The following is an 11,759-nucleotide window of genomic DNA, read 5'->3' as shown; positions in this document are numbered from 1 at the left end:
TATATATATATATATATGTATATATATATATATAAATATAAATAAATTTATATTTATTACTACAAGCAACACAGAGACTGTCCTATGCCTGTGGCCCACCTGCAAATTCAATTAGCCCACCCAAGTAACATGTCATCCTCTCTGTACAGCTTCGGGTGTCTGAGGAGGATAGATCTTTGTGGGAAGCGCGGGAGTGCGCACTGGAGCAAAAGATCGAGGATGGCGACGACAAAATCCTGAAGTTGGAGAGTTGCTGGCTGGAGGCCCAGGGTCTGTGTAAGACTGCGAATGAGCAATTAGCTGAGACCCAGGCCCAGCAGGAGACGCTGGACAAGAAGTACAACAAGGCCAAGAAGCTGCTCAAGGACTACCAGCAGAAGTAAGTTTGTCTCGAGTTACGCGATGCTTTACTGTTGAATTCAGTGGTTCACTCAAGTCAATTTATTCATATATCTAGAGCATACAAACAAGTTATTTGACATAGAAGTTAAGTATTGTTCAAGTAAAGTATAAGATCTGATTTTACATTTTGGAGTTCAGTGGCGCAGTCATAACCACATCCATTAGAACGTGTTTACAAGCTGAAGGACTGAAGGGAAACCACATTTCCTTGTTTCCTCCTCAGAGAGATCGACTTTGTGAAGAAAGAGGAGGAGCTGAAAAAACTTCTAGATGAAAAAGACAAGTGGTATAAGGAGCAGCTGGAGAGCTTGCAGAACAGGGTAAGACTTGAAAAGTAAATGCACACACACACACACACACACACACTGCAGCAGAGACACTGAAATAAGCCTGAGTGTTGTTGTATCTACAGATAGCTGTGCTGGAGTCCAGAGGGGCCTCAGACGAGGAGCGTCACAATGGTCAGCACTCAGCGGCAGACGAGAGATTAAACGGCCAAGACCCAGCCGCCAACTCGCAATCTGTTGACTCACTACTCGGTACAAAGGGTTACTAGAACATAATTTAATTTAAACCGGGTACTATGCGCGTCACACTTTAATTGTGTGATCTGTTAAACATTCACAAGCCCGCATCATAAACTCCAGTGAGCCTGGTAAATGATTTAAAACCGTGCACACTGTCTTATGACTTATTTTGTTTGTTTGTTTTTCCTCCTGTGCAGAAAAGGACTGGAGTGAGTCGGTGCCTGAGACTGAGCGCTTGGACACCAGTGCGCACCGAGCAAAAGGCGTGCTGGCTCAGAAGGCCAAGCGTCAGCCTCCATCGAGGAGCAAACTGAAGGAGAGCCTCGCAGTGGCTTCAAGTCACTCTCAGGTCAGCCAGGACCATCCTTTAGTGATACGTACAGCCACCTGTGGCCACACGTAAGCTATGACATGAAACCTAAAACCCTGTCAAGGCATGTCATGCTCAAAATGCTATCTCGGGGGTAAAGCTAATGGTGACAAAACACCTCGTTTCTCCCTTTTATAGAAGAAGCAGAGCACATATAAACTTGTGAATTTTACTGCCACCTTTTCTGTGGCTGATCTGTTTTCTTGCTGTCAAAGCAAAATCTTGAAAAAACTCACTGTTGTACTGTTGAGGCAGCACTTTGCCTGAAATAGGGAATTGCCTTAAGATACTCACAGCTGCTCTAAAACACAAGAGGGAACCTCCTTGAGTGTCTCTTTGATCGTACAAAACAGTAATGCACCTTTTATAGTGTGTGTGTGTGTGTGTGTGTGTGTGTGTGTGTGTGTGTGTGTGTTCATGACTCAGCCGATCGGAGCTTTCTGTTATGTAATAAGCTTTTATCCCCTCCTTGCATTGTCCTTAAATAATTAGCTTTGTCCCTACAGGAAACCGAAGAGGAGGAGGAGGAGGAGGAGGAGGAGATGGAGGAGGAGGAGCAGGAATCTCCCAGGAGGAGGAGGTCCATCCAGGAGAGCCTGGCCCTTCCAGTGCCTGTCTGCTATTCTGGGAATGGACAAAAAGAAGATCCAGGAGAGACCAGGGACGTATCCAGGAGTAAGTCAGAGCTGTCCAGCAGCCCGTCTTTGTCTCCATCACAGGGAGACGGTATCGAAAGCAGCGGAAGTCCCTCTTTGTCCTCTCAAAAAGACACCTTGTCCCCACATTCCCCCTCTGGATTCATGCGCAATGTCAAGAAGAGGGAGTCTAAAGGAAAGAGCAAAGAGCTCAAAGGTATGCACGTAGACCAATATGGGACGCCTGCCATCGCAGCACTTCTTGTTGCTTTGTTACTGAGCCTATTGTTTCATTACAGAGGAACTAAATGAAGCCTCATCAGCAGGAAAACCTAAAAGACGATTTCCAGACTTTGGGTGAGACTCCGTCGTGATCACTGTCATTGGTCTCCCAAGACACACCGCCTTTCTTTGCACTAAACTAAAACATTTTTACATCAACAGAGGTCTCCGGAAGTCAGGTGGCAAAGGAAAGAAACATGACAAGGAGGCTATGAGAGCATCTCTGGACAGCAGGTTTGTGATTGCTCAACTTCATTTATTAACAATTTAAAGGTGAGGAATATTGCAAATAGTTTTGTAACACATTTGTTGGAGTTATCCGTTGATCCATGTTGCTGTAGGTGTTAGGGAAAGTGCCACATATAGATAAATAAAGATACGTAAATATTGAGCCACACAAGACCGGCTTTCTACTTTCTTGTTTGACAGAAATGTAGTTTATCTGATGGTCATCACCTAATGAGCCATGTTTAATGCAACACGTGATGTATTAAGCTGTCACATGTTTACGGTGAGTGTGGATCATTTCTCCAATGCCCAGGGGATCGGCAGAGTTACTGGAGGAGTCTGGAGGGAACCTGTCTCCTGCGGATTCGATGACCTCCATCCCCACCTGTATGCCTTTCTCCTGGTTCGGAGACAAAGAGCGGGACCGAGACAGAGAGCCCTCTTCTTCCAGCAGCAGCCTGCCGTATGCTGCAGAGACCAGCAGTGAGCAAAGCCAGGACCGCAAGAATAAGGTTCGAATAACAGTCCGGGTCTGTCCTCCATCATCATACTGTATTTCTGTCTTCATTGTAAGAGTAAAACTAGTAGAAACATAACAGGAGGCAGTAGCCAGACATGTGCTGTCATTGGCTAGTTCTCTACATGAGATACACTAACTGGATCCACATGTTAGCCAGACAGCCAGCAGGGGAGGATTTGGTGGCTTTTCAATGAGTTTGCAAATAGCGACGCATCAAACGCATCCAGTGAAGCGCGTGGCTAACTGTCACACGGCGCTGCTGTTCCCATGAAGCCGTTTAATGAGTTCAAGACACCGGCTGAAGAAAATGATTACTCAGAGAATAGTTTTGGTTTGGTTGCCGTGTGCATTATGGTAGTTTGTGTCAGTGCTTTGCTGCCTGGATGTTTAATCTCACTGAACCGTGTTTCCTTTAAACAGACAAATCTCTCCTGGTCCTCTTTATTCAGTCGCTCATTAGATTTGGTACAGTATGTTTGTTTTACCTTTTTGATTTTAGATACCACGCTAGAGCATCACTAACAAATAGAGTTCTGCGATTTGTAATTTTTCACCCCCACACATCCTATGAATAATTCACCTTTTTCTATTCAACTGGGTATGTGGTAGTGTTGTAGGAAACTAATGGTGTCTAACTGTCCTTGTATCCACATTCAGAAAGCCTCACAGCTCGTGTTAAGAGGAGACAGACGTAGTTTGTCGGGCTTGTTGCACCAGCTAATGGGAAGTTTGTGTGTAACAATCAACACTAACTGCTGCGTTGTAACTAACTTGAATAGTGCAACATGTTTTTTTAGAGTGTACTTCTTCCGCTCCATTAAAATGAAACTTCATATGAACTTACACATAGCTGGTGCAACAGCCTGCAAGTCTGGGTAATATTTCCCTGATTCCCAATATAGTTTAAAAACCAATCTCTTGATGAATCAAATAATAAATCTCACAGCATCAACTAAATGAAAAACATTACCCCATACCTGTTGTGTGTGTGCTTGTGTGTTAGTATAGTTAGTTGCTGTAGTTTAGAGGTTGTTGATGTACTTTTGGTGGTGGATTGGTTTTTAATTCCTCTTGAATATTGTGCTGCATAGCGTGTTGAATATCACAGTCACTCACTTGGATTGCTGCCACTGAAATGGTTTATCACGATCACTTCAGTCCTAATGGAAGCAGCGCTGCTCTCACCCCTCACAGCCGTCGTGTTTTGCTTGTCCTGCTACAGAACTGTTGTTTGCTGATGTGTTGCTTTAGTAAATGCGTTCCTTGTTTCCCCCACTTGTTCCAGAATTTTTCAGTCATAGATGATTCTAACCCTGCCAGCCTCGGTTCAGACACCTCTGGGTTAGTCGCTGAACCCGATCTGTCTGGGCGCTCACACACTTTAATCTTCTCTTCCAGTGAGGTGAGTGCTCTCCTTGTTGCCGTGCGGGATGCCTCGATGCCGCTGAAAGGGGACATTCTCAAGCATGCTCTTTGAGCCGTTCCCCCTTTCACAGCTGAGAGTGAATCATGAATGCAGAGGGAATTGAAGAGAGCTGCGTGTGTGTGTGTTAAAGCTGTTTTGTTTTTTCCTAAGTCAGCTGTGATGTTGCAGTTCAGCGTTTGTTAAACCGTCAACCGGTGCTTCACGTTCTTTATGAGCTTTGGCCGACCACAGAAGCATGTCGACTGCTCTGCTGCCTGCTCAGTGGTGTTTCAGCAGCAGTCTGCTCTCGTGTTACAGAGTCCGAGTCTCTCTCAGTGAAACGAACAGAATGAAGACACACAGACCTGTGTCTGAGAATGTCATCGATGTTTTTGATGCCATTGCACGCTTGTTTTCTTGGTGCTAGCTTAGGAAGTGTATACACTGCACACAGTTTTGTTCAACAGAACTTGCACTTCATGTTCTTTTTGCTTGTTGTATACATATTGCAGTTGGCTTCACTTTTCAGCAATTTCTCCACCTCCACCTATATATACCTATATAATAATTCATTTCAAACGGCATTTATTTAAGTGATTTTGTGATGATTAATGTTTGCATTTCACCACTTAACTGTGCTTTAGGAACATTGATCAACGCTGTCAAACACATACAGTACAGTCCATGGCATCGACTGCACATTGTTGGAAGGCACCAAATATATATATATATATATATATATATATATATATATATATAAAATTTGGTATTCTTCCACACACTACACATGAGCAATCCTTTTCCTTTAGTGTACAACAACATATGACATGAAACACACACAGGGATTCTCACTCTTACTTTTATAATGTCTCTTTGCACCACCTGTGTCTTCTGTAGACTTTAGACGATGAACCAGTGGCCACAGGGAAAGAGTATCAGTGGCAGAACCGGCCTGTGTGTGAATGGACCAATCAACAGGTCTGTCACTGGTTGATGGGCATGAACATGGACCAATACACCCCAGAGTTCACAGCTAAGGGAGTGGATGGACAACAGCTCTTGTACTTGGACAGTGAAAAGTTGAAGGTAAAAATGAAACCTAGCATGATAATTATGATAATAATTATCTCATACAAGGCCTCTTTCATTGCAAAAGAAGTCTATTGTTCAGTGAAATATTGTCAGCCTTTCACTGCCACCTTGTGGCCAGACTATGGTAGCGTTATTTTGTCCTCACTGTGCTCTTTTTTTCCTTCAGGCACTCGGTGTGTCAAGTCAAAGCGACCGTTCAACCATCAAGAAGAAGCTGAAGGACATGCGTAAGGCCCAGGAGAAGCTGGAGAAGCAGAGAGAGAAAAGAGAGAAGGAGGTGCGGCGCAGCGGGAAACTGCCGGTCAGCACCGACTCTGTCTGCTGAGGTAGCAGCTCTGTTCTCTGGATATTCATGCATCCCATAAACCTCATCACTACCGGGCCCCTGAGCACCCCGAGAACCACAGAAATGACTGTTGTGCCAGTTGTGATTCACGTTCATCCAGTAGCTCCTGATTCTTCTCTCGTCACTGATTCTCTGGAATGTTTTAACAAACTTCAGCTCAAACCATTTTAAATGAAAGATGGGGAATGTAAAAAAAAAAAAAAAAAACACGTTTGGTATGTGACCAAAAATGGAATTGTAACATTTTTTTTACCACTACAAGCTCGAAGCTATGATTTAAAAAAAAAAAAAAAAAAAAAAAATTGTTTTCAGAATGTAATGTAGTAGTTGCGGATCATGCACACATTTAAATATGGAAGTCAAATGTGTACTGCTTCTCCAGCATTTTCTATATTTGCTAGTACAACTTGTTTCATGTACATGAACTCTTCTGCAGGAACGGTTGTTGTACAATTCAGATAAAAGCACTATATTTGTCTTTTAAGCTTCAATGGGCGACAAGGTTTTAAATGTATAAATACGTTTTATACATGTGCTTATTAACTGCATATCTTTTTTTCTTTTCTCTTTTTTTTTTTTTTTACTTAAATACCATTGTTCATTTTATACTGTATACATTTTTCTACTAAGTAGAATAGCTAGGCCCTGGCAGCAAACAGACGGAGTAGGGACGAGGTGAACGCTGACTCGGCAGGTCTGCTACACGTACGCCTCGCTGCCGCTCCACCAGACGGTCAGCGTGCCCATGACAAGGACCCGTGTGAGTCGTGCATGAATGCGAGGCTGGACAATGATTTGTTCTCAGCCGAAAACCCCAAGTGCTTCCTTTTCGTCTTCTCTCACGCGTGACGCCATGTTCTGTGTGCCAAGCAAGAAAATCATGGTTTCCACCTCTTGTGAATTAAAGAGGCATTTCTTGGTACATACAGCATCAATAAACTAATTTTCACTTTATGTGGTGTGCTTGTGTTGTGTTCTAGCTTATCTTATCGTGCAACACATCGAGTGACAGTTTCCACCATCACTTCCATCCACATAAACACAAATACACATCCGTCTGTGTGGAGATATTTATTTTTCACTGAACATGATCCATACAGATTAACTGCTTCAGAGTAACACGGACAATGTTGTGTAGCTTGTTTGACAGGATGGGTCTTAATAATACAACCACAGTAATTCAACCATGTTTCTCTTAAAAGTTGCAAACCCAATACAACATAGCTTAGAAGTTTGTGCGTCAGCAATGTTGAATTATAATAATCCCCTTTACTTGTAAATAGGTGCAAAATCTGTTTACAGACAAAAAAAATCATTTTGATCACGTTGCATCCAACTGATGAATAGCCACTTTTTAACCACTTCGACTCATCAGCAGAAACTTCCAACGGATTAAAAAAAACAAGCAGCAACTAGTTATCTAACAAGTTTCCAACTTCCCACGAAGCAGAGGAGCTGAGCTGAACGAGCTCCTCTCACAGACGGACTAACAGTTAAAGCTTTTTAGCTTTCAGCTAAATGAAAGCAGCTACGCGTTGAAGGAAATGCTGTAAAGCAGCAGAGCAAACGGTTCAAACCTTAACCACGCTGATAGTTTCAGTCGGTGACGTTTTCAGATGACGAAGCGTCGTTAAATGGAATTTAGTTTGTTCTCAAAGCATCGAAAAATGACCTTTCAACTGATTTAATCAGCTGAAACGATTACGTTATTGTTTGTCCAGCATACGCCAGCTCATCCATGATAATCTGAGGGTTATGTTACACGGTCAATGTTATCAGCCTGAAAGTTCCAGCATTAGTTAGACTTAATAAGCCATCAATGTGGCTTTCCAGAGTCATCACTATTCATGGTACCAGTAGGAGTGAGAAGGAAACATGTTTTTCTTCACAATAAAACTATTGACCTATGAGGAATTTGGCACACCACCACCTCTCTTGCATATGTTGCTGCAGGACCGCAGCCTGTTGGATCTAGAAACTGCGAAATGTCGTCATGTCCTTCGGCTCTTTGCTGGGGACGCACCAGTCGTCGGCCTCGTGGATCGTCTTGTAGTGTTTCCAGGCCGACTTGTTGTACACGGGGAGCCTCTCAATGGACTCCGTGGAGAGCGCCTAAACAAGAAGGTAAAACACGCTGTAAATAACGCACGGCGCACACACATGATATTCATGCACAACTCATTTTACCCGGATGTAGATCACAGCATCGGTTCCATAGCCCTCCAGAGAGTACAGCTTCAGGTCCCCTTGAAAGTAGCGGGCGTACAGTCGAGAGATGGGCAGGCCGTGCCCGTAACCAGCCTGGACACAAGTAGAACAGAGCAGTCAGCAGTTTTATGGCAGAGAGCACATGATATAAGAGGCATGTGTGTTAAGAGCATGTGGGTTTCTTTTGTTTTTAATTAAAACAAAAAGTATCACAGTCTAACTATAGACATAAGTAGTAACAGTAGTTCAGTCCCAGATGTATCCTCTGATTAATCTTAAAAGCTTTATGAGGTTATTATGTTATCTTAGTGTTATTAGTTCCGCATGGTTTTATATCACATTGGATAAGTCGAGAGCAAAGTCAGAGGAGTGACGATCACACATGAGGGTTACTGACCAGAGGAGCAGCTCGGGCCCCGTCGATGCTGGGTCGAGGAGCCGTGGAGTACGTGTAGGTGAACAACCTGTCGATCTTGCGCAGCGGCACGCCTCCTCCGCGATCACTCACCTGGAGAAGAACATCTTGTTTGGTTTACGCTGGCATGTTTTTTTTTTGGGGGGGGGGTATAACTGGTGAACGCAGCACAGCTTTTACCTTGACCGTCAGATCTTCAGTTCCCAGAGCGACCTGCGCGTGGATAGGAGGGTACTCCATGGCGTCGCCGTACAGCTCCATGGTGGCCCGCATGGCGTTCTGCAGCGATGAAAGCACAGACAGCAGCGTGACGTGAAACCGTATCGTGTGAAACACCGGCTGTCGAATTATCAGTTCAAAAAGCAAATCCTACCTTAAAAAGTTCAAAGACCATGTGGTACAAATGAGATGGAACATAGACCACAGTGATGGGGTTGACTGTCGGGGACAAAGAGATGATAATAAAGTTGATCAGGTACGGTTGAAGTAATTCATGTGTATCTATTCATTAATAATGCAAGTTAAAGTGTTGTTTTTCTGACTAACGTCTGAAGTAGTTACCTTTGAATTCCTCCAGTATCAGCTCCGGAGAGTTCACGTAGTACCGGTCACAAAGGTTTCGTGCATTGTCATAGGCGTCTGCAGGGAAGAGGGTTTTTTTTTTTTTTTTTTAGGTGGGAACACAAATGACAACATTTCTGAGCACTTCAACATAAAAGTGTTCTCACCTCTGATGATCTCGCTGACACGACAGTTTGGATCAATACTGCCGATCTGTTTGGGATGAGCTGGGTTCACCTTCACCTTCCCACCAAAGAGGAGCGCTGCAATCAAACACACAGGGATATAACCGTGCGCTACAATAGAAAGTGTTCATTATTCTAATAAAAATAGACACTTGAGGACATATTACTCTCCCAATTCTCAATGAATTGATCAACCGTCTGAAAAATGCAACATTTAATCAGAAACTGGAGATTTCTTACTTAATTCTCTCCAATTATTTTGTTATTTCTCAACTCGAAAACCCTAAATTCTGACACTCAACACACTCTGTCCCGACTCACTGGGAGCGTGACGACCAAAAAGTAAAACTTTCCATCTCTGCACTCTCTAATCTCCTAAACACAGAGAAGCCCATTGTTAATGTTATGACCGTGGCGTGTTTCTTTCATTCTTCCTCCCTCATAATCTAATTGTAATGTTTTCTTTTCTTTTATATGCCTCCTGTTCCTTATTATGTGTTTGCCATGCACAAAGCAGGAACTGTGTCTTAATAATAACAACAATATTTAGTATTAACATTATTGTTATAACATCCAGGTCTAGGCGTCTTTGCCTGTCTGGGTGTCTGGGTGTTATCTGTTTTTGTTTTCCTGTGGCAGTGGCGTTAAAAGCTTGCAGACCATCTTTTATGGAGCAGAAGAGGGTCTACTCACTGTGCTGGTTGAGCAACATCCTGATGGATATCCTGCTCATGTAGAACCGATCCAGAAAATACTGAACATTTTGGCTGACGACGGGGTCCGTGCCGTGGTTCTCCTTGTACTCCACGACTCCCTGAGCCATGGTGGGGATTACATCATTGTGCCGATCTCTGATCTTTATCACCGCATCTGTGAACCTAAATGAAGACGCAACGATTACTGCGAGGCATTAGATCATCGTATAGAGGAAATAAAACATCATAGTGTTTTCATCTACTTACTCATATGTGACTTTCTCATCACCTGCATTCTTGTCCTTGAACTCAAGAATCTCTTGAAGACTTTGCATGTACCTGCACATGAAACAGCACCCTTTATTGGCATCGGCGGCGTAGTTTTGAGAGACAACCAACTAAGAAAAGGCAGAAGGAAGCCTGCGTACCAGCCCTGGACCAATCGCACCGATGGAGTCCTCAGTAAGTTGTCCGGCAACAAGTTGATCTCTTTCATGATGTTTGCCAACCTCACGGGCAACTCCTGTCTGAGGAAGGTGAACGAGGTTTTCTCACAAGCATTTTCTGAGCCTGAAAACATTATTGGGAGACAAAAATGATTAATCATCGATGTTGTCAGGTTGGGTGATATGATAATGCATCATTTTGCCATGCTGAGGCAGCTATTAAAAGGCCCATTGTGGGCAATGTTGCAAAATAATGACCCAGACCGGTTATGCTAATATTGGATTTGTATGATTTTTGCATTCATGTTAAGCACTTTCTTAACTTGTCAGGTGTCTTTGTTGGAATAGTCCAAAAACAGACATACATGCCTGTCTGGTTATTTTAACTAGAAAGAGTTTCTCGTTCATTTTTTTTCTGGTAAATTTACTGTCACGTGAATTTTATTTATAAAGCCCAATATCAGAGCTTTGCCTCGGGGGGCTTTACAATCTGTACACCCTCTGTGCCTGGATCCTTGCAGCTGGAAGGGAAAAATGTGTGTGTGTGTGTGTGTGTACCGACTCTTACCGAAATCCAGAAACTGCTTCATTGACAGAGGAGAGGGCGAGAATTTGGAGTAATAGTCAATGTCCTTTCCTATGGACACGCTGCTCCTCAGAAACCTTAAAATCCGCATCGTGGCAGCTCCTGTGTTCGCAGACGATGGCGGTGGTTGGTTAGTTTATACTTACAGGTCACATCTACAGTTCCGACACGCGGTTAAGTTAGCTGATCTTTGTTGACATTAGCTTCCACGCTAGCGTCAGCAGCACGCAAACACACTCGTGGAATCAACGATCTGTTACTGAGTGATTTGGTGAAATTTGTGAATAGTTGCCGTCATTTTTTATTAATCGCCCTTTAATTGTTCATAGAGAAGTGGAATAAATGTCAACACGGAAAGAAGGCTATGCGGGTAACCCAGACAAAGAGTCATAGCTGTGTCAAGAGCGTGAGTATTTCGGCTATGTTAACATACTTTAAAAAATACTTTAATGATCATATATGCTTCTTATTTTGTAGGTATAAGAAATATATCATAAATATAAAACAGATTAAAAATATTAAATGAATGGGAAAGCTTAATGGAATATTTTATTAATTTTAAAATTGTTTTTTTAATGCTAATACAAAAAAAGTGTATTTCGTATAGTTTTTCAGAAAAAAATACATTTTTGAATGTAATTGGCATTAGGAATGTAAAAATATGCAATTAAATAAATCCTTTCGTACGTATATTTTCTTTTACATTTAGTGTTACGTTAGTGTTTCGTTTTCTTACACGGCTCGTAATCTGCATGAAGTGTATTATCTTGTCGTAGACTCAGTACTCTTGGGAAGAAAGTAGGGGTCTGTTTTCCCTGGGAGAAGTTATTCAGGCAGCAAGCTCTACCAATCACAT

At 42.8% G+C, this 11,759-nt stretch overlaps 2 protein-coding genes across 6 annotated transcripts in view; one reads left to right on the top strand and one right to left on the bottom strand.

The window, feature by feature from the left end:
• Positions 1-6,761, top strand: part of ppp1r9ala (protein phosphatase 1 regulatory subunit 9A-like A) — a 30,886-nt gene extending 24,125 nt beyond the window's left edge. For 2 of the 5 annotated variants that reach the window (XM_031858356.1, XM_031858355.1), the window contains exons 9-20: positions 150-379; positions 626-722; positions 815-941; positions 1,127-1,278; positions 1,806-2,151; positions 2,234-2,291; positions 2,379-2,450; positions 2,758-2,956; positions 3,385-3,429; positions 4,250-4,366; positions 5,267-5,455; positions 5,628-6,761. In XM_031858356.1, coding sequence (XP_031714216.1) covers positions 150-379; positions 626-722; positions 815-941; positions 1,127-1,278; positions 1,806-2,151; positions 2,234-2,291; positions 2,379-2,450; positions 2,758-2,956; positions 3,385-3,429; positions 4,250-4,366; positions 5,267-5,455; positions 5,628-5,786 — 1,791 coding nt within the window. In that variant the 3' untranslated portion in view covers positions 5,787-6,761. Of the gene's footprint in view, positions 1-149; positions 380-625; positions 723-814; positions 942-1,126; positions 1,279-1,805; positions 2,152-2,233; positions 2,292-2,378; positions 2,451-2,757; positions 2,957-3,384; positions 3,435-4,249; positions 4,367-5,266; positions 5,456-5,627 lie in introns of those variants that run through there. The other 3 variants (XM_031858357.1, XM_031858358.1, XM_031858359.1) reach the window with 3 other exon arrangements.
• Positions 6,762-6,863: 102 nt separating this feature from the next.
• pdk1 (pyruvate dehydrogenase kinase, isozyme 1) lies at positions 6,864-11,276 on the bottom strand. The gene is made up of 11 exons (XM_031858360.1): positions 10,886-11,276; positions 10,300-10,441; positions 10,139-10,210; positions 9,870-10,054; positions 9,159-9,254; positions 8,992-9,069; positions 8,804-8,868; positions 8,611-8,709; positions 8,413-8,523; positions 7,995-8,108; positions 6,864-7,919 (listed from the first exon to the last, which is right to left on the bottom strand). Exons 1-11 carry the CDS (start codon positions 10,992-10,994, stop codon positions 7,779-7,781), a joined length of 1,212 nt encoding a protein of 403 aa, XP_031714220.1. The 5' UTR covers positions 10,995-11,276; the 3' UTR covers positions 6,864-7,778.
• Positions 11,277-11,759: the final 483 nt, after the last annotated feature.

Source organism: Anarrhichthys ocellatus, unplaced genomic scaffold (genome assembly GCF_004355925.1).
Source record: "Anarrhichthys ocellatus isolate YVR2014 unplaced genomic scaffold, GSC_Weel_1.0 scaffold20, whole genome shotgun sequence".
NCBI lineage: Eukaryota > Metazoa > Chordata > Actinopteri > Perciformes > Anarhichadidae > Anarrhichthys > Anarrhichthys ocellatus.
Note: the sequence above shows the minus strand (reverse complement) of the source record. Positions and strands in the feature narration are given on the sequence as shown.

What these genes read in the sequence shown, in the direction of transcription:
- pdk1 (XM_031858360.1), bottom strand. Translation starts at nt 10,994, where the DNA reads ATGCGGATTTTAAGGTTTCTGAGGAGCAGCGTGTCCATAGGAAAGGAC. An exon ending in GTGCGATTGGTCCAGGGCTG is followed by an intron (nt 10,211 to 10,299) that starts GTACGCAGGCTT and finishes TTTCATGTGCAG; the next exon opens with GTACATGCAAAGTCTTCAAG. An exon ending in GATGTTGCTCAACCAGCACA is followed by an intron (nt 9,255 to 9,869) that starts GTGAGTAGACCC and finishes GTTTGATTGCAG; the next exon opens with CGCTCCTCTTTGGTGGGAAG.